The 20,376-nt window shown below is 33.9% G+C and overlaps 1 protein-coding gene across 1 annotated transcript in view; it reads right to left on the reverse strand.

The window, feature by feature from the left end:
- The window catches only part of LOC117211016 (netrin-1-like), a 110,403-nt gene that overhangs the window by 18,172 nt on the left and 71,855 nt on the right, over positions 1–20,376 (reverse strand). The window contains exon 3 of the mRNA XM_033454568.1: positions 808–957. Within this exon, the coding sequence (XP_033310459.1) occupies positions 808–957 (150 nt within the window). The remainder of the gene's footprint in view (positions 1–807; positions 958–20,376) is intronic.

Raw genomic sequence — 20,376 nt, forward strand, 5'->3', positions numbered from 1 at the left:
TGTCAAAATTACTACATCACTCTACGCAGTAGAATTCTCTTTTTTTTTGTTTGTTATAAGAAATATGTGAATAGGTCGTATCCCACATTTTTTAAAAAATTACGTGTTTTACTATTCATAGATTACATGCTTGTTAGTCATAATAAACCAATAACAGATGTACAATACTATTACAGCAAATTCTTTTTGATATAAGAATAAACTTTCACATAAAATATATTCTAACATTTTTAGAAATTATTTATATCGACTGTCATACATATTTATGAATTTCATTATAGAAGGGCTATATTTTTATGGGCATTTAATTAATAAGAAGGTAATGAATACTTCTTGATCGCCCAGTGTATCGGAGAATGCTTCAGCTTTAATGCAAGGGTCTCTATGTGTATAACAAGTTAGGATAAACTCTATAGGGAATGGTGCACTGCGATATACTGGACATAATTAAGTCTGCTACATACATACTTATATATATAAGTATATATACGCAGTACATATATATATATACGTAGTCAATTTATTAGATCATCAATGGTGTAGAAAAAGGTGATAATCGGTCATAAGAAATATAAACTGCTGTCTCGAGTAACAATTTAAAGAATGTTATTAAATATTAAATTACTATTATTATTATCAATTTCCAATATATGTGACTAATTAGTTTCGAGTACGTATTTATCTCGTAATACATTAAACATTTGATGGTATCATATAAGATACGTAGACCTTCTACTTAAATGAATAACAACACATGAAATATGAAGATCTTAATGCCTTAAGGCTTTAGGGAATTTGTATACTTACTGATACAAGGTGCAATGTGCGATCTACTCTGTTGGTAACCTCTGGCACATCTGTTACAAGTGGTACCAGTTACTCCGTCTTTACACGGACACTGGCCAGTACTTTGGTTACAAGTTTTTCCGGAAGCTCCGATCGGATGACAGTCACACGCTGTAACACGCAACATGCAAAATAAGGGATGGTTAATTATAGTTATATTATTAGTTGTAGTAAATAGTTAGATATATCCAGAAAATAATTGGTGTTATAAGCTTTTATATAATGCTAAACACTCCACGTGCTTAACTCGTGTTACTTTTGATATACATAATACTAATAACATAATACTATAACATTTAACTTTCAAAAAATTTAAGTACGGTAAATATTTTCCTTTATGAGGTTTGTGATTTTATTAATAAGATATTATGAAAGAGTTAGTATATATGTCTTGCTTTCTGACTAAATGCACGATATAACTACATAAAGAACAGAGATACAGATTCTGCAAGTTTGCGCTTGTAATAAGAAAATCTGTAAGAATCTTTGCAATTTATAAAAATCACTAATTACAGATGCTACAAAGAGTTAATACAGTACGAATAACACGTACCTTTTATCGTTTCGTAAATCTAACGAAAGTCAAATTAATATTGCTTTATAATGATCTATTACCTAAACAATTAATTATATCAAACTACAATTACTTAAAAATTAATAAGATCGATCAATTTCATCAATTTATTCCTCACTTCCATTCTTTAATCACCTTTTCTTTCAATAATCGAGCGCTAGTCACGTGAAAGTTATAATTCCCAATGTCACTCGTTTATTCATTGATCAGTGTTTTCGCATTCAGCGCATCCGGAATTAAGAGAGGTGGAAAGAGGCTAAAAGCAAAATCGAGGGAGAAATGTTCGCTCGAAAAGCCAGCTTGACACGTTCCTTTTGCCCACTTACTTATGCAAGCTCGTATTTTTCATGCGAGAGAGACACTGAAAAGCGGTTAATTACGATTGCACTTCGAGCCGAGTGCATCACCGCGAAAATTTAGGAGGAGACTCTCGAAAGCTCTGTCGGTCGTTGCTCGTCTGCATTTCCATTTTCCCTTCCCTCTTGGCTCACTTCTTTTCTATTCTATCTCCACTTACAATTGGCTATGGTATTACTATTTTACAGTAAAACTGTTATTGTATTTGTATGCAGTATTATAATGAGCTTGTTGCTTGTCTGTGAATACCTACTGATCTTTTCATCTTCCTTTTCTCCTCCCTTTTTAAAGTTTTACATGCAAATATTACAAATATATACGATATATATACAAATATTGCAAATATTACAAATTTTAATATTTTTCCTTGACTATTTACAGCTAGAGATGTTCGACTAACGTGTGCCGAGTGTTGTACCTAATGACATTATTTTAATATTTCTACATCGATCAAAATTGATACATTGAACGAAGAATGACTAGGACAAGTATAATCTATTCTACTAAATTGTACAATAAAAGACCTGTTGCTTTCACGATTAAATCCTACTTTTCGGTATCTTTTCAGACATTCGTAAAGTATCGTTTTGCAGACTATTCTTAGTAATTCTTCGTTCGAAAGTTTAAGTATTTTCTGCCAGTATGATTTTACTATTTGCTACTTAAAATTATTATGTCATCAAGGACTACATCGATCATCAAAAGTTGGGAATAAAAAGGAAGCACACGTAAAAGTGGGTGCTCGAAGTATTTTCAATTTTCATTTTATTAATTTTAAAATTACATGCGATTGCGAAAAAAATAAATGTAAAATAATTCGGGAAAAGATATTAGAGCGACAATGAACGGCGATGGTCAGTCCAAATAGGAATACAATCTCTACAACATGAATACGAAGTGACCATTTGCACTTCCGCGAAACGGATTAATCTTGAGGAGACTGCCGAAGGGACGAACAACCGGTTCACGCTTCTTCCACATTCATACCATGAGCACAGAAGAGAATTTTAACCGTGGCCAAATGAAAAAGTGTTCGAGAAGTTAGCAGTAGTATTCTCAAATTAATTTAACAAAAGCAGATAACAGTTTCGCTTGTCTCTTTAAATCGTTATTTATTTTTACTTTTTTTCATTTCGATTATTTTTTATTATAGATATTATCATTTAACTTGCACTGATTTATTTTATTAACTATTAGGAATTTATACTTATCGTACAATAAACTAAACGTGTCCGTGTATAGTGGTAAATTATAATTTCTATTCTGTTTACTTCTGTTGTTGCTTTGAATTCATTTTTTTTCCTATACAACTCGTTACGAAACGTCAGCCGCGAAACTTACCACCACTGACGCGAGAGAGTCGATCTCCAGGAAATCAAACCGTCATGTCAAATGTTTTTTTCGTGGCGATCCTCTCAATTATCACGCGGCCATTTAAACGCGCGTGTTCTCTGCATCGACTGTAACAAGGCGTAACGCGAGTAAAATGTAAAATGCTCATGATTTACGAGCGGTGCATGTACTTTCTTTATTCTCGTAGGTGTCTCGGAGTCATGTTTATATTAGCTAGCAATAAGTGACACGCCGGTATGCCTGCTCATTTTACAGGCGTAAACGTGAGTTACGGTGCTCCGTTGTGCTTCCTGAGCACGCTATTCGACCGATCGTTCCCCGTGACCCTTGCGAAACGCACTCCGACAGTTTGTATCGTTGCATGCATCGAACATCGATCCGTGAGAAATCTGCGCACGACGGTCTTCGATCAAGTTATCCTATTAAAATGGTCCGTGTAATCAGGAATTCGAAAGTTTCCAGCCGATCTCGAGTCAGTTTTTAGCAATTTGCACATTGCACGTACACGCGCGTTTGTTGTTTGTTTTCCTTACATATGAAAATGGGAAAATTTATTTTATTCACGAATGCATTATTTTAGTGTAAAGTTCGATTAAAGTCGTTTGTTAAGTCAGCCGCGTACACCCTTCGAGACTTTGATCTCTCTATAGCCTTTAATCGAAAAGAAAATCAGATGCCTGTTCCTGTACTCTGAGCCGAATCACAGAAATTTCTCCACCATCGGAGCTCAAAGCGTTTTCATTCTTTTACGAGTTTAATGAGAATTCACGTTAAATAAAATGGAACTATCGTCCTTCTGGAGCTTTTAACAAGAGAGTCTTTCACTATTTGACCTTGAAATGCAAGTCGAGAAAATATTTCCTCCAGTTTTCTACCACTTCGTTTGTTATCTTATGGGAGTGAATGAAACTCTGTGTTTTCATCTTCGATGTGTTTTGTAACAATAATGTAAGTATTTTCGCTCTTAAAGAGTTGAAATATTCTATGAATATTGACGACATTCTTTTCATTTTTTGGTTATTTTGGTGGAAGAAGAATCTTAGAAGAAAAGAAGGCTACCATATATGTACGTGTATATGATACTATTTATATGATTGAATATTTCGGTGTAATATTGAAATTTGAAGTAACAAAACAGAGTAAGTATTATGAATTCTACATTCCAACATATAGCTTAGAATGCTAGCTTACAATATTTGAAATAAATTGCACGTATGTATACATATATACATATATACGACGTATACACGGGAAGAAAGTTTTGATCAATTTTAAAATAAATATTAAGCTGATTCAAGGAAATATAAAATATTATACGATCCGACCCTCGTACTACGAAGCGGCAAAAAATATAATTGCAATGGTGGAAAGCGCAAATGCTGCATTCGTCGCGATTACGGTTTAACGCGCTGGAAAAGCAAAAGAGGGAAAGACGTTCATAAATTCAACTTACCAGGCCACTTTTACAACAGTAGACCTACACGTATTTATATCCGGATATCTACATGAAATTGTTAAGGCGCTTTAAGCCGATTACCGCGGAGGGTCAAGTTGGCCTTGCTAGGTTTCTTCCTCGTCGTACTCTCACTTTCCCTCGTTTTTTAGACGTTGAAAAAGTTATGGTACATTAACGAGTTGAGTGCATCAACAAACTTACAAAAGGGTTTTAAGGGATTAACCAGAGTTATTAAGAACGCCTCTGTCGAAGGGGAAAATGCAATAAAGAGCGTTCACTGCTTCTAATTCCTGTTTCGCGCTTGCTTCTTGATTTATCCCGACGGATTTGTTCTGTTTTGCATCTAAAAAGAAAGCTATGAACTATATAAGTTCGATTGTTGTCATGAAAAATGTTTGAGACATGTTCGCCAAACAAGTACAAGAAATTACTTTTTACGCCTTTATCTTTCTTCAAGTGGCGATAACAAGATAGAGTATTTAATATAAATTATAGATCTCATTTTATTATAATACACACACACACACACACACACACATTCTATACATATACTATACTTTTATACATACAAATATATATCAGTATACATATATTATTATTGCAATGTAAAACACGAAAAGCAGTGAATAAATATTAAAACAAATATTAGAAACGTACAAATATCATGCGAAACTGCTACAATCAGTAACAATCACAGATCTTTTTGTTCATCTATTTCTTTCAAGTAAAAGTTATATAGATAGTAATATGAAATTTCTGATAAAATACAATTGACACCTATTCGTATTTAATAGTAGTAATAGTTATAAGAGTAATTATATTACCTATTCGTTTAAATTCATTTTCGACGTGAAAAATCATAATGATTAATTTCCTAATTAATAATTGATTAAATAGGCTATATGAAATCCCTAGCACGTGTTTTGCATCAATATTCCTTATTATTTGTAGGAACACTACTTAAAGATAGCGTAAATCTTTACGTGTCCACTCAATTCGTTTAAGGAAGAAGATGGGATAAATCTGGCAACGAATTTGCATACTGAAATCACCCACTTGTTTTTGCTCGCAGCAGGTAGCACGTGGGTCGTTTGATGGTTACTCTCTACCTACGTTCTTCTTCAGTCTCGTAAGATCACAGCACCCTTCGTTTCGACTAACTGCTGTGTATCAACAACATCCGGTCCCAGATTTGGTTGTAAGAAACCTTGCAGCCTTCGGTAGATGAAAGCCAACGAAAATACTTTTCAGCAAGGGAATTCGTCAAAATAAAATTGTTTGTCGTCTCTTGGGAAATAAGAAAAATTCATCTGAGTAAACCACTACTTTAAACTCGCTGTTATAAATTATATTTCTTATTTTATTTATACGAGATATTAATGTTTGTCTTTAAAAAATGAAAAATAACGTGAGAATAACGTGTATAACAGAACGAATTAAGTAGGTGCAGTAGTATATAAAATGTGGAGTTTTATACATACATCTCGGGTTATAAGAAATTTTCAGCTACTATTCGACTTCATGCGCGTACGACTCGTTAAAATCAACTTACGTTTGTTGAAATTACGTCACGCTATAAGTGAAGTCGTAACGTAAACACTAATGCAATGGATCGTTTTATATAGATGTGTAGGATATCGAGTGGAAAATTGACGCCTTTCGTTATGTCGCTGAAAATTGATAAAGCAGAAAGACTTGTTTTGAGAAATAGACACATCGATAGATGGATAGCAATGTTTTTAAAAATATCAGATTACTTCCGATAAATTACATATTACTCAGATATTACATTAATTTTTAAAAGACGTTACACCAACTATCGTTATTATTACCTACATTAGAGATTCTAGAAATGGAAATAAAAAACACTGTTCTTTTAGAACTATAGAAGATTCTTGAGAAGCGAATAGGAAAGGACTGGTTCTATCTACTGTTCCCTGGAACAGAAAACAAGACGATATATTTTTATTTTTGAATAAAATTCGTTACGAATATGTGACACGATATTGTGATGATAAAAAAAGGGAGGCCCGTAAATTTCATGCGCCTACGAGATTAAAGCACTTGAATGGACGAAACACGTGATACTGAGAGTAATAAATGGATCGTACAGAAAGATAGTCAATTAAATCGAGAACAACGATCGGTAAATGCGGCGCGTGGATGCCAGCCAATTTATTAATCGGATTATCAGGCTGATTTCCCTCGAGTAAACCTGGGTGCGGGTTGCTCGATAATGTCGATCCATCGAAGCCTGAACAGTTCCCCCTCTGTTGATCTCGTCCCTCTACACTCCACATTCTACTCCATCTTTCCAAGGAAATTCCCGTTGTCTCTTACGTCGAGGATGTTTTTCTTTTCCCACTTAATAAAACAAGTGGGAAATGGCATGTGAAAATCCAGTTGTATTATCTGCTCTTTGATAGAAGAACAACGTTTCTTAGATTGTCAGCTAGCTGAGTGTTGCTCAAAGACGCTTTCTTTAAATTCAAGATTCTTGTCAAAATCGAGGTTGATTCTTTTGTAATTGGAACATGAATTTCCGCTTGATGAATAAAACTGATGTGAAAATTCTTCTGTATGTCAAAGATGTGTCCTTTGGAAAACCTAATAGAAGTAAAATATGATTCATCTTGGAAAGTATCATTATTAATCATTAATAGAGATATTTAAACGTAAAAGTCGTAGATATCTTTTTAAAAAGAGGGTTAGTTTTTATATAATTTATGTTTAAACGATTTTTATATCTCGATTCTAAAATTCACATTCATAATTCGATAAACATTTTTTTCCCAAAGCATATTTTCAAATAAAATTCTCTATCTTAACGTATTTGATAAAAACTCGAATTATTTGTTATTATCGTGGTAAATCGTCCACTCTTTTCCAATCGATAAAGTCTAGTCCTCCCCAGGACTTACGGCTCATTTGACAGCCGAATTTTCCGAAAATTCCACGCAATCCGAGAAGCCTCGATATCATTCGGTCGTTGATATATCGAATATTGAATAAAGCAATCACCATAACATCGCGCGAAATTGCTTCGTTATCTTCGAAACCTGTCATCGAAGAGTGATTGAACGATGTCATTGCTAGCCCCCAGTGCCTCGTCAAGATGATGGAAAAATAATTTCCTAATCAACCAATAGGCTGATGTGTTTTTTTTATATCTAGACAGACAGTAATTATAGGGGATGGAATTAAATGCATATTAAGAATTCAATAATATTGTAATATAGTATTATGTTAATGGTAATAATGATATATTATATTTATTGGCAATTGATCAGTAATGTATTTTCTTTCATTTTCTACACTTGTCTATCGCCATTTTATCCTGCTTCTATAAAAGAATCCTATCCTCACGAAATCCATCGTTTTAATAATATCCATCATTTTTAATATTGAAAATTAAAGATAAAAAGTGTAGAATACATTTTTTTTTGTTTCAGGTTTCGTCTTCAAGAAAATTGAATGTAGCAATATTGGACTAATCCTCGATTGCTGTTAAATATGCGAACGAATAGCGTAAAAGGAACATGCTTCGAATGTGTTGTTCCTAACGGGACAAGGTTATTCCTTCTCTTTCGATCTTAAGTCGTGCTTTCGAATGGCATAAACGAGAAAAATCTTCAAATCCGATTCAAGACACGCTCGTATACTGGTTGATATATTCGCGTCACGACACTCACGACGAGAGAGCGGGCTTCTATTTTGGATTCGATTCACCTTGCGTTTCCAACCCCCGTAATCAGACTCTGTGTCGAAGAAATTCGGATTCATAATTCAGTCTTTCTTCCTCGTTCCTACCTCCGTTTTTCGTTCTTTTTTCTTCAATCAAATACGTGGAACTCAGCACATTGTTATCCCTTCGTGTACATAGGGTGGATCGAACGTCAATGTCATGAAAGCATATTCTCATTGAAATTCCTTGCACGAAATTCGTATTTCGTCATATCTGCATGCTTCTTGCCACATCAGAAAGATCAATATACGATGACTGTAGTATTTCTTTGAACGTGGCCAAGGAAACCAACGTCGAAGAACAATTGTCAAAATCCTTCTATGCGGGTAATATTAGTTACGTCGAAATCGACATTTTTTCTTAGAGAAGTTGAAATCGAAATGCAGATTTGTGAAAATTGGTCACGACGTCCTTTATATTTTTTTTTCCTACAGTTTAGTTCGTATATAAATAAATTGCAGGTAAACTATCTGCTATAATTTCAAATTATATTTACTTGAGTGATATACATAAAATGATTGTCTCTCGCATAATGAAAAGAAAGTCGACTATACTAAATGGGATGGTATCATAATAGTCTGATAATATATATGAAAATTATTTAAAGAGTTCTCCTCTCCAGTTAAAAGGACTTTTAAAATTTTTCGATGAAATTATTCCGAATTATTGTCCAGATGCTTGATTAAAATTCCTGAACTCTCATACGCAGTACGTTTATGTTGCGTTTCGTGGTTAATCGTTCAGTACATAAAGCCCAGCGGAAAATTTGCATCGAAAAGTGTCCCGAAATGGGGATGCTACTCACATCCATCGCTACTTAGCTCCATTCTCCATGTAGTAGCGTAGTAGTGTGATTAGTACGTGCACACTGCACACTGTACACGCTGGCACGTGTATAGGTAAGGATACCCACCTGTGGCGGGAGTATGCAATAACGATGGGCCTGGCCCATCTTATGTAAACACGCTCGCGTGAGGAGAGCCTCTTAGCTGCTGCAGAGACCTATGTAGACTGTAGACTGTAGACTGTAGAATGTAGACCCACGGCACGGCACCGACGCATTATGCACTCGATTCACTTCGCAAACTTACATCTTCGTGTACGGGTCGTTATATCGTCAGAATGTTCGCGTCTTTCCTTTTCTTAGATCGTCTGACCACGATTTTTCCCGGAATGCAAAAACAATGCTTGCAGCCTGGAACATCCCTACTTTAGTACCTATTATATTATGTATTTTCACTGAATAGCATCTCTCCGTTTCTGTTTCTTATTCGTTGTACGCGCTTATTTATAATATTTAAAAATAAGCGACATCGGATCTAACTGGTACGTTTTTCATTTTTCGATCTTTGTAATTCTTGTTTGGTTTAACGAGTTGAACTTCCATCAAAGATAGATCCGTGGTACGTTAATCAATATATAAATTTTGCTAGTTCTACATAAACTAGAACGATACAGATTTTAGTTATCTATTTAAACTAGATCGATTTAGATTTCTTTGGCGCTCTGTCATTTAATATTATCAGCTTGAAATTATCGCATGACACGCATCGACGATTACTGTCAGTGTTTGACAAAACCGGCTACTACTTAAAGCGACATAATAACGTCTCTCCTCGATATCCTGCATGAAAAATTCCGTTACTATTTCAAGGTATCGTGTATAACGTATCGAAGCATTCGAATCAATGTCAGTTCTCGTTTGTACAGATAAATTACTCAAACGGGAATGGAAACACCAAGGATTTAATTACTATTGTTCTTATCACATAATCTTAAGAAGAAAACGATTGTGCGATTATTATGATAATTTGAACAACTGTGACCGTTCGCACAAAATCCGAGAGAAATGAAATATTATTTTGGTGTATATAAGATGCTATAACCCTTTGGAGTTAATTCAGTTCAGAGTTTAATCTACTTTTGCAGAAGGAATTACTATCTGGCCTCTTATACATTTTCAGCCGCACCCTATGCATGTATATGATGTTTGCAGCAAACTATAAGCGATTAAAATGTTATTTGAGAAAACGGCATTTCATATATGCTAACCTAATACATACAGGCACGCTAATAATCCGTGACAAATCACGTTATTTAGATTAAAGTTAGAAACCCGTCGCCTAATGTCATCGGGGACTTGTTAATTTTAACGTTGTTTAATATGCGACACTTGAGAGAGATAAGATACGAAAAATATGCGACCGCTAAATTTTATCCTAATTCCATCAACCACTCTAGTTTCGAAAACACTTTAGTTTTCTTGGTTTTCAAATTTAGTAAAATTTATAAATGGATATGAAATAATAAATATTAATATGAAATATTATACGCGTTGCATCATATTCGTTAAGCAAGAATATCCTTTCCATCAGATTAATGTCGAATTTAGTACCTATTTTGTCACATAATTTCTAATTCTTTTATAACGCAAAAAGTTAAACATTGAATATTACATTAAATATCAAATACATATATTTATATAGTAGATTTTCCAAGAAGATAATTTCTATCGAAAATAAAGATGATAGATCTTGTTAACCAAAAATATTAATTATCTATTAATTATACATTATACATTATATGTAGATATATTATTATTGATATATTTATATACAATTTATAAAGAATGTTGCATTTCTGCTCTACAAATTTATTACAAGCAATTAAATGTGCGGTATTAAGTTCAACGAGTTCAAACAGGCCGGATGGGTGAAGCAATATTATGTTACACTAAATGCTAAACTAACGAAACATTTCGTGCTGAAAAAATAAATGGAGGAACTTGAAAGAAATGCCATTACAATTTTTAAACCTACATACGTCGTTTGATGTATAATTATAGATATCTTATAGAAGATATCTCTTTGACAAAACTTGTTCCCCGATCGGCCGTTACAATATGAACAGACAGTCGATCATTTTTTTATCGGCCGGCTTCTTTGGACCGCGGACGTGCGACGCAGAGAATGGAATGATTGCCCAAGGCTGCATTTATGTTTGACATTTATCGGAAACGACATTTGCGTTTCATATTCTTTCACACCGGGACCGTTGAGATTCCTGTTACCTAACGAATAAACGAAATTGAAGATTCGAAGGTAATAGATCCAGAATGGATCGTCATTTGGAAAATGATCGAAGATGTTAGTGTTGAGGGTGAAAGTGTAATATATATATTCATATAGTGTATGTATGTCATATTAGTATAATAAAGTGGTATAATAATTAAAATAACTGGTAAACAACTTCTTAAAATAAAATATTCATTTTCTACAGATCAATCAGTAAGTACTATGATTATAGTAAGATTATTAATATGCTTCGGATAAGCAAATGGAAGCTTCTCAGATTATAAAAATCGGATACGTTTTCAATCAAAATAAGACGTAGTCAACCATGATTGCAGATCAATACCGAATACAAAGTATGAAACAGGTTTGGAATTCATCGATCTTTGTCAAGGACTGTCGTTTGTGTGCACACAGGGTCAATCGCGATTGTCAATCATATTTACGGATAATTTTGAGTAACGATATACGATCAGTTCCGATTGACTGACGTAGAAATATGAGATGTCATGGACTTGCCGAATTATTAAACGTAGTAAGAAGATTCTACAATTTTTGTACGCAATCGAGCGACCTGGTTCATAGCTATGTATGTATCTATATAGAATATAGTATATATATTCGATGCGTATCGACTGCTTATATGAATATATGCATAAATGTTTATGTACATATATCTATATGATAGGATTTCATGAAATGATATAATTTTTGTCGAAATTTAGTTGAAATTTATTCTACTCGTAATAACAAGGCAGAGTAGATCAACACCCTTTTATTTCCTTACTCCCAAAGAATTTTATGAAAATATTGCGTTATGATAAGTACACAGCTACATGTACAATGTACGTCCTCTTGAAAAAATGGTTTACTATAAATATAAATATTTTTAAAATGTTCAAATATTTTCGCTATTAAATAATCAGCGCTCTTTTGTTCACCCTATAAGTAGGTATTATACGTGTTCGTATACGTACGTGAAATTTCGATCAAAGTTTGATGTACTTGAGTGCGCAAAAGAGTAGAAATTAATCGGCAAGCTTGCGTAACATGGAGTAGTATCTTGAATATGTGTACATAAATTGTAACGCAACATAATCGAATACAATCGGGTTAAGTTAAAGAATCAACAAGCAATTATTTGGAACGCTTGTTTCATTTTCTATCGAAAGATCGATTTGGGTTAGATCATCCTCCGCTGGACTTTTTGGAATATCGTTTGTTCATGGAAAATCTTTCCGGAAGAAATTAGCACGCAAGGGTGCGCAAAGGTTATGGTTATGGCTAGCTATTAGCGTAATAATATTCGTCCGTCTCGCGGACACAAATGCCGTACGAGAAAGTGAGTCACCGTCACCATAAACGACCGTCGAATTAAGGCCAGTGTACGCATAAGCACGCGTCAGGACAATCGAACAATTGCAAGCACGACATTATGTACTCCGCGACTGGTCAATGCCCTTAAAAGACCAATCCAGTCGTGTACAATGACCTTTTTTTTTATTATGTACTTCTAGGTTCCGTTTTTCTTTTTTAAATTTATACAATTTCTATAGGCTGTAATTCTATAAAAAATCTTCTTATGAGATTGTAGATGTTTTAAACACGTGGTTAAACGGGTATTGTTTAGAACTATAACTTTAGAACTATAAAATTATTAATTTTTGCAATGCAACGCTTTTTAATTAGAGAAATATAGAGTCTATCGACAATTTCCTTAGATGACATATTGAAATTTATTATTTGTCCGTCTACTATTATGCATGTAATGTTCTTTAATGTTTAAGCACTTTTTACACTTTTTAATATTTTGATATTGCTAAAATTTAGAACATTTTTAATGGTAAACTTAATCTTCATTTTATTTCTGTCAACGAATTTATATACTTCTGTAATTAAAAAATTGGAAGATCAATAATTTTATAAAATATTTTTGCTACTTATAAACAAGTTCGGTAACGTGATCCTCGATTGAGTTTTGATAATATTTTAATGTAAAGAAAAGTAAATGTTTGTAAAGCTGTCATTATTCTCTTATGCATATAATACGTATTTGTGAAGTAAACTGATTGTGAGGTATAAAACGAACAATAATTGCAACAAAGTCACTCACCAAATTCAGAAAAAGCGTTTATTGTGGCAGAAATAAAATTAGAAAACTCTTGAGAGCTTGTCCCTACATACCTGAAACAATGGAATTAGATACGAATTATTCGATGCAATGATCGGTGCGGAAAGCGAGACCCTCTGCCAATGGTTGTCCATCTTATTTGCCGTCAATAATTAATCATATAATTATGTAGTTAAAATGATACATTTACATTGCAATAAAAATAACTGTCGAAAGAAGTACTATCATAACTTAACTTGACGTATCTAATTGTAAGTAGGTATTATTTCAATAATTTCACTTAATAAGAAAATAGATATACAATATTCATAGCAAGTAAGAAAAGTGTACCTATATTAAAGGCTTTAGATTTCAAGTTTGATTCGACATTGTACAAACAACTATGTATCTTCAAAGCTCTCAAGATAAGTGAATCACATACCTATGTACATCCCTATGTATATCCCTAAAATTATCTTTTGAAATAATATAACTACTATATCGCACAATTTTTAACGTGTTGCAGTGGAAATTTGAATTTTAAGAGAAGTGTAGAGAAATCACGTAGGGAGAAAGGACGGTAAGAATCAAAGATGATTGGAAATTCTCAGCCGCTCAGACAGTCCGTTGAGGTAACTGTTGGTCGGAAATGCTCGTTATGTATTTCCTTCGGAAAAGTTACCTTTGAGGCATTAGCTTGCTCGTTTTGTACAAACCCTACGGGTTTGTTTATCGACTTCGTTGTCGTAATTACGAATCAGGAACAAAGATTTGGTCTTTAATCGTACCGAACGAAATCAGTTTATCCTTCTTTATAGATGTTTGCATAATAAAGTTCAATGTTAGAACGAACGAAAATTCTGCCCGATTAGATCCTTACTTTCATTTCGATAGCTAAATGAGTAATAACAAATACATAATTTTATTTTATTATACATAATTCGTACCAATCGTATATGTCTGTATTATTAAATTTGATTAATTATTTTATTTAAAAAACTAACGCGTCTTAGCAGTTATTTTCACAAAAAGAGTAAAAATGAAAATCCTCAAATGTAAATAGATTTCATTAATTGGTTTACAAATAATTTGGTTGTACGAAATGTTGTGTATCTCTTATACAAACTGAAGTACATACGTAATATTATTTTAATAAGTCTATAAATATGAAATAAGTTTATCAAAAATTGGTCGTGACAAAGGTCATATTCAATGTTTTTAAAAGTCGTTTAATCACCAGTACAATATACGTTATTATCCGCTTTAATACATAACAAGATCCAATTTAATACATAATAACTTACGAAAACAAATTATACAATTTATATTTGAATAACTGCATAAATTGATGCATGTGCATACAGGGATATACAATATATGTACATACTTGTGACTGATTTGTACATCGAAACGTGAATATACTTATGATCGACCAACAATGTATTAAAAGTTGTGAAACAATTTAGTTAGATGGAAAATTTCAAATCATCAATCACGTTAAAAAAATTTACAAGTTATATTGAAATTTTAATAGTAACGACAATACAAATTTATCGACTTATTGGTTGAGCCTTCGTTCAATTTCAGAACATTTTATAATATCAGTGTTTTACGAATTTAAAAAAAATTTAGTGAAAAAGATATTATGAAAGTCAGAACACGTTCATATCTTATTAATATTAATTTTTATGTATGCAAACGTGTAACGAATATATGACATAAAATATCGAAGCAAACAGGAACAGTGGAATAATATATATCCTCCATTTATTTCAATGTGCATTAATTTAAAGTACGCGTATGCGAATCATAGTGTGTAAAAATAAAATAGTTATGTATGAATTGAACAGTCTTATACTATTTTCCGATGTTGTGTTATCGTTTACGTATTTCTTAATTCTTGTGATATGCTTTAAGGCTTATTATGTATAATAACTATTTCATGTTACATATATTTATTCACTTGTTTAGTTCTACTTCTTGTCCGTTTCAGTATTTGGGTATATCGAATCAAATAACGAATATATTTCACTTATTATGCCATATACGCGAGTACTATGTGCTCACGTATGGTTACTTAATTAAATAATAATATTAAAAACAATACATGTGTCTGTATTTACCTTTTGACTATTACACGTGTAAAAGAATTACACATGTTCCTCATACACATGATAAATAATATTAATTTTAAATTATTATAGATTCGATACAAAGTAGGAAAAATGATAAATTTATAGCATCGAATCCCCTTTTACATCAGCTCATATTCTTGCATTAGAGAATAAGTACATTAGATGGAATAAATACTTGTTTCATTTTTTACATAATATCATAACATAATAGAAAAAACGCGATTTCGTTATACCATCTAATAACATATTCGCTTTAAAAATTTTACTCCAATATGTTTATGGCATCGATCATTAACAGATAGTCTTTGGGGAAATTATGCTTCATTTACAATCAGGCAGACGATTAATCTTTGGTTTTCCAAAAGATTTTTGCTCTCGTGGGTACGTGTAAACATTAAATGAGCTAGGTTATTTCTTCGATCGCTATCTTGAGGTATGAAGATATCTTGGTTTATTAAACAGTTTAATTTGACACGATCTTCGATCAATGGCCAGTATTAAATCCGTCTAGAAAAAGACGAAACTTTCTCCTGGGATGCTAATTAACTCATTTCTCATCACTCGTAGCACGTTAACTTTGGCTCTCATTAAGCGATGATCGATCAACTGCCGAGTGTCTACAGGAATTGAACGACATAAATATCGCGCAGAGCAGTTCCACTCTTGTGCAAATTGTCTTGTTCACAGTTAAGCATCAGAGATAGAAACAATCTTAACGATCCTTTCCTCCGTTCGTTATTAATGCACCGAGTACGCGCAAGCGAATTCTTGTATTTTGCAATTATATATTTAAATTGATTAGAAACTTGTAACACTGGTCGCGCGAGTGTGTTGTTGTAACGCCGGGCACTTGATTATCAGAGTTAATTAAAAAATAGATACAAAACGAATAATGAAGTATGTTTTGTTCACTGTTGCATATTCGGTATATATATTTATATCTTTTTTATTAATTCTGCATTATAATAAACTAACAACGATACCCGATTACTGTTCGGTTGTCCTCAATTATTAAATTTCACACCTATCTATTGGCAAGATATCTCGCGATACGACACGTTCACACGATGCTACGGACAAAATATCTTACACATTTTTTTTATTAAGACATTTAATACAAAAACGAAATTGTATTGCAAAAACTCTTGTGCCTGACAAGTTAAATCACTGTAATCGTTGGCGTTATTACTCTACTGAATTAGGATCGATCGTAGTTTATCCATAGAGAGCCGTTTAATACGTTCAAATATGTGTAAGAGATCAGAGTTGTAATTTCACGGCGGACTGCACGAAACATTCAATTAATAGACCAACTTACTTATTGGATAACGCCAATTAATCTGCGATATTAGTCTGTCGCTTGTTTGCGTTTACGAGTAACTTGGCTCGCATACCATTGGGTTTATGAATCGTCGCTCAGCAGGTGGGGCTCTGGAACGATGATAACTATAGTTAGGTTTGCAGTAGATATACATATACTATATAGGTACCACATTACACATATGTGGATCTTTTATAACACCAACTACGTTGTCGATAAATCGTTGATTATATCTTTTCAAGAACAACGCCGTGAATGCAGATGCAGTTATAAAATATCAGACCTCTTCCTCTCGCAAGTCTTCACGAAAATAACGATCTGGAATGAATCTGGATATCGTCACGAGTTCCCTTTTTGAACAAGCCTGTAAACAGTGCGCTGGTGAAACATACCGGCCTATTCGAAAATACATGCATCAACGAAAGAATCCTGTCCGGAGGTAGACAAAGCGCAGAATACGTTTAACTTAAGAGGAACGTGTCAGTTATCATTTTACACTTAACCTTTTACCCTTAGGCAACTGGCCAGCCTTACAACAGCGTCAAGTTACATTTTCCAAACGTTCGGCACCTTCTGTCTCTCCTTTTTTTTTCCAGTAAGAGTAGTTTTTATTACCTTCCATACTTCCATGCTTCCTACGTCGCAAATTCTAAAAAATCGAGACTAACATACCAGCTTGCCGCTAACTGAAAAGTAGTTCTATATCTATATACAAGTATCTATATAGGTAAATAGTAGCTTTTAGGAGCTTTTTGAATATTTCAGAGGATTTATATAAACATTTATTCTTTGCGCTTTTCACTTAATTCTGCGAATATATCTACATATACATACAATATACGTACCTATATTTGATTTCATTCTGGTTTCACTTCAAAAATAAACATTTTGCTATATTTTTTTGGCAATCCCTAAAATAGGGATATAATAGTTTAGTTGTCTAATGTTATAATATTTTTAATTTTTAAAACAAACCTGTGAATTTATCAAATCTTAAAATTTTTCTGGTGGAAATTGAGTTTTAGACGAAGAGTAAATAGAGTTCTATAAAGAATAGAAAGAATAATTATTACATACGCTTGATTTTATTGCATCAGTCACAAGGAGCGATAATAAAATAAAATTAGATGATTTCGCACCTTCGTTCGCTAGTTGTATTCATTTCGTGTATCAAACAGGGTTCTGTTTTTCAACGGTAAATACCATTACTTCGGGTTTCACGCGATCGTTTCGTCGCTGTAAAATGCGCAGGAATTCGGAAAGAATGTAGTGTCTTAGCACTTAGGGTTTAGAGACTATGTTGATAACGGCGTAATCTCGGAATTGTGCACAGTCTAAAGTATATGTAGCTGCGCGAAAGACAAAAAGTCCGAGAAACCGATAAAACATGCGAGCTCGTGCATGTAGCATGTACTGCGCGCGTACCTACGTGTAACGAAACACGGATCGAACTTCGCCGATCGTAAATCACTGTTCAACCTAAACACAATGCCGCGCCGCGCCGCAACGATTCCCGAGGATCGTTTCAAATCTCCTTAGCGCAGACTGGCGTGCGTTACAACGCGTGCAGGGAGACACGGGAGACCGAGTGCAAGTCTGTGTTCTCTTCCCGTGGATACGTCCACAGGGAATAGTGCACGCGGCTGCGTACAAACAAATAACGGTTCAACCAGACTGCGAGTTTGCGAAAATATTTATAGTAGGCGTCTGCTTTTATTTGTTCGTTCTAACGTTCTGAGCGCACGCTGATTTCGTCAGTAGCTTCTCGCGAAATTCCTAGAGAATCTAGTACAGGCCATGTGTGCGTTGTTCCATCGCGCATCGAAAAGATTTCTTCGTCGATCATATTTAATTGAAACCCAACACCCGGTCGGTTATCCCCCTATGAATCTGGTATCACTCTCAAGTATTTTCACGGTCGCAACGCGTACCTACTACCGTGCAAATCTGCGCAGCGATGTAAAGGGACACTAGGAAACGTGATGCTATTTGGAGAGCCTGCGAGAATTTTCAATTCATTTTCAATGGACGATAGTTGGGCGTGGTTAGATACGACGAGGTTTTATTTTTCGATACACGTTACGCAAATGGAGGGTAGGTGAGCTTTTTCAAATATTTTATATAGAAGCAGTTCACATTTGAAAGATACTTGTCGAATAGAAATGACTGAACCTACTGAATAGATCATAATAAAATTTCACAGAATAAATAACAACGTTGCACTATGATCGTCGCTTTTAGTAACAATAATAATGTTATACAATTATTTCATACAATTAATGTATACCTATAGAGAACTGATTCCGATTGATATTCGCAAGAATTGATCAACGATACTGCTCTCATATTTGCGCGATCGTTTAATAATTGAAGTGTCTCTATCTCCATCAGTGGTACCCTACTCTCTCGAGCTTTACTTACTTTTACAAACAAAAACAAGAATTTGATGTAAGTAGACAGCGGTGTGATATTGGACCAGAGAGTGCGAGAAAATTTTATCACCCCTATGGTCACCCTTTTCGGCCAGCATGATAATTTGCCACGCGACGCCATAGATACCATAGCAGGTTCCTCGGCTATCAAGTTTCGCCCTATTACACCTTTCATACATTTATTACAGGTTCCCTTTATCTTTCACCTGCGTAGCGAACCGGTGATATGACTGACGACAGGAGACGGGCGAGACCTTCCCGAACCCTTCTCACACATCAAAGTCTCGTATTCCAGTCATTCTATACGCGTCCTATCAAAACTATGCGGCTGATGACGTCTTCATTCGTACGAGCCAGGATCCGAATCCCTCTTTTTACCTTCCTTTTTGTTGCGCGCTAATTGATCCAAAGTGGCTTCCTGAACCTCCACCTCTATGATTCCGACACTCACGAATGAAATAAAAGTTCAACGACACCGATGTGACATCTAGGACTGGGACAAAAGACTCATGATTAGTCATGATATTGAAAATAAAGAATTATTCACTACGGAAAGAAATTCTTTTCTCTGAAGATAAAAATAAAAGAGTAAGATATGATGTGAGGTAGATAAGTGATGTGACGTAAGTAGTAGATTGTTCATCATTTTCGATAATTCATAGCTGTTTCTTCTAACTTTTTCTCTATATTTTTGTCATTGACCAAGGATATTAAAATATTGTTAGAGTAGAAGAGCTACTTGTTTCCACATTATTAAATGTTTCATTCGATCGAATACTAGCTTCGCTTGACAGAGAAATAGCTTAAAAATCACTTAGACCTGTTAATTAATTATAATAACAATTGAATCTCAATATTTTTAAACAAACCATTTGTCTACCGAAACAAAAAATAAATAAAGTTTCAATTGTACGATCCTGACACGCGTAAGTTATTGGAACGTTCTATATCTGTAACTCCCATGAAGAGTTAAATT

This window comes from Bombus bifarius, unplaced genomic scaffold, assembly GCF_011952205.1.
Source record: "Bombus bifarius isolate JDL3187 unplaced genomic scaffold, Bbif_JDL3187 scf7180000008214, whole genome shotgun sequence".
Taxonomy (NCBI): domain Eukaryota; kingdom Metazoa; phylum Arthropoda; class Insecta; order Hymenoptera; family Apidae; genus Bombus; species Bombus bifarius.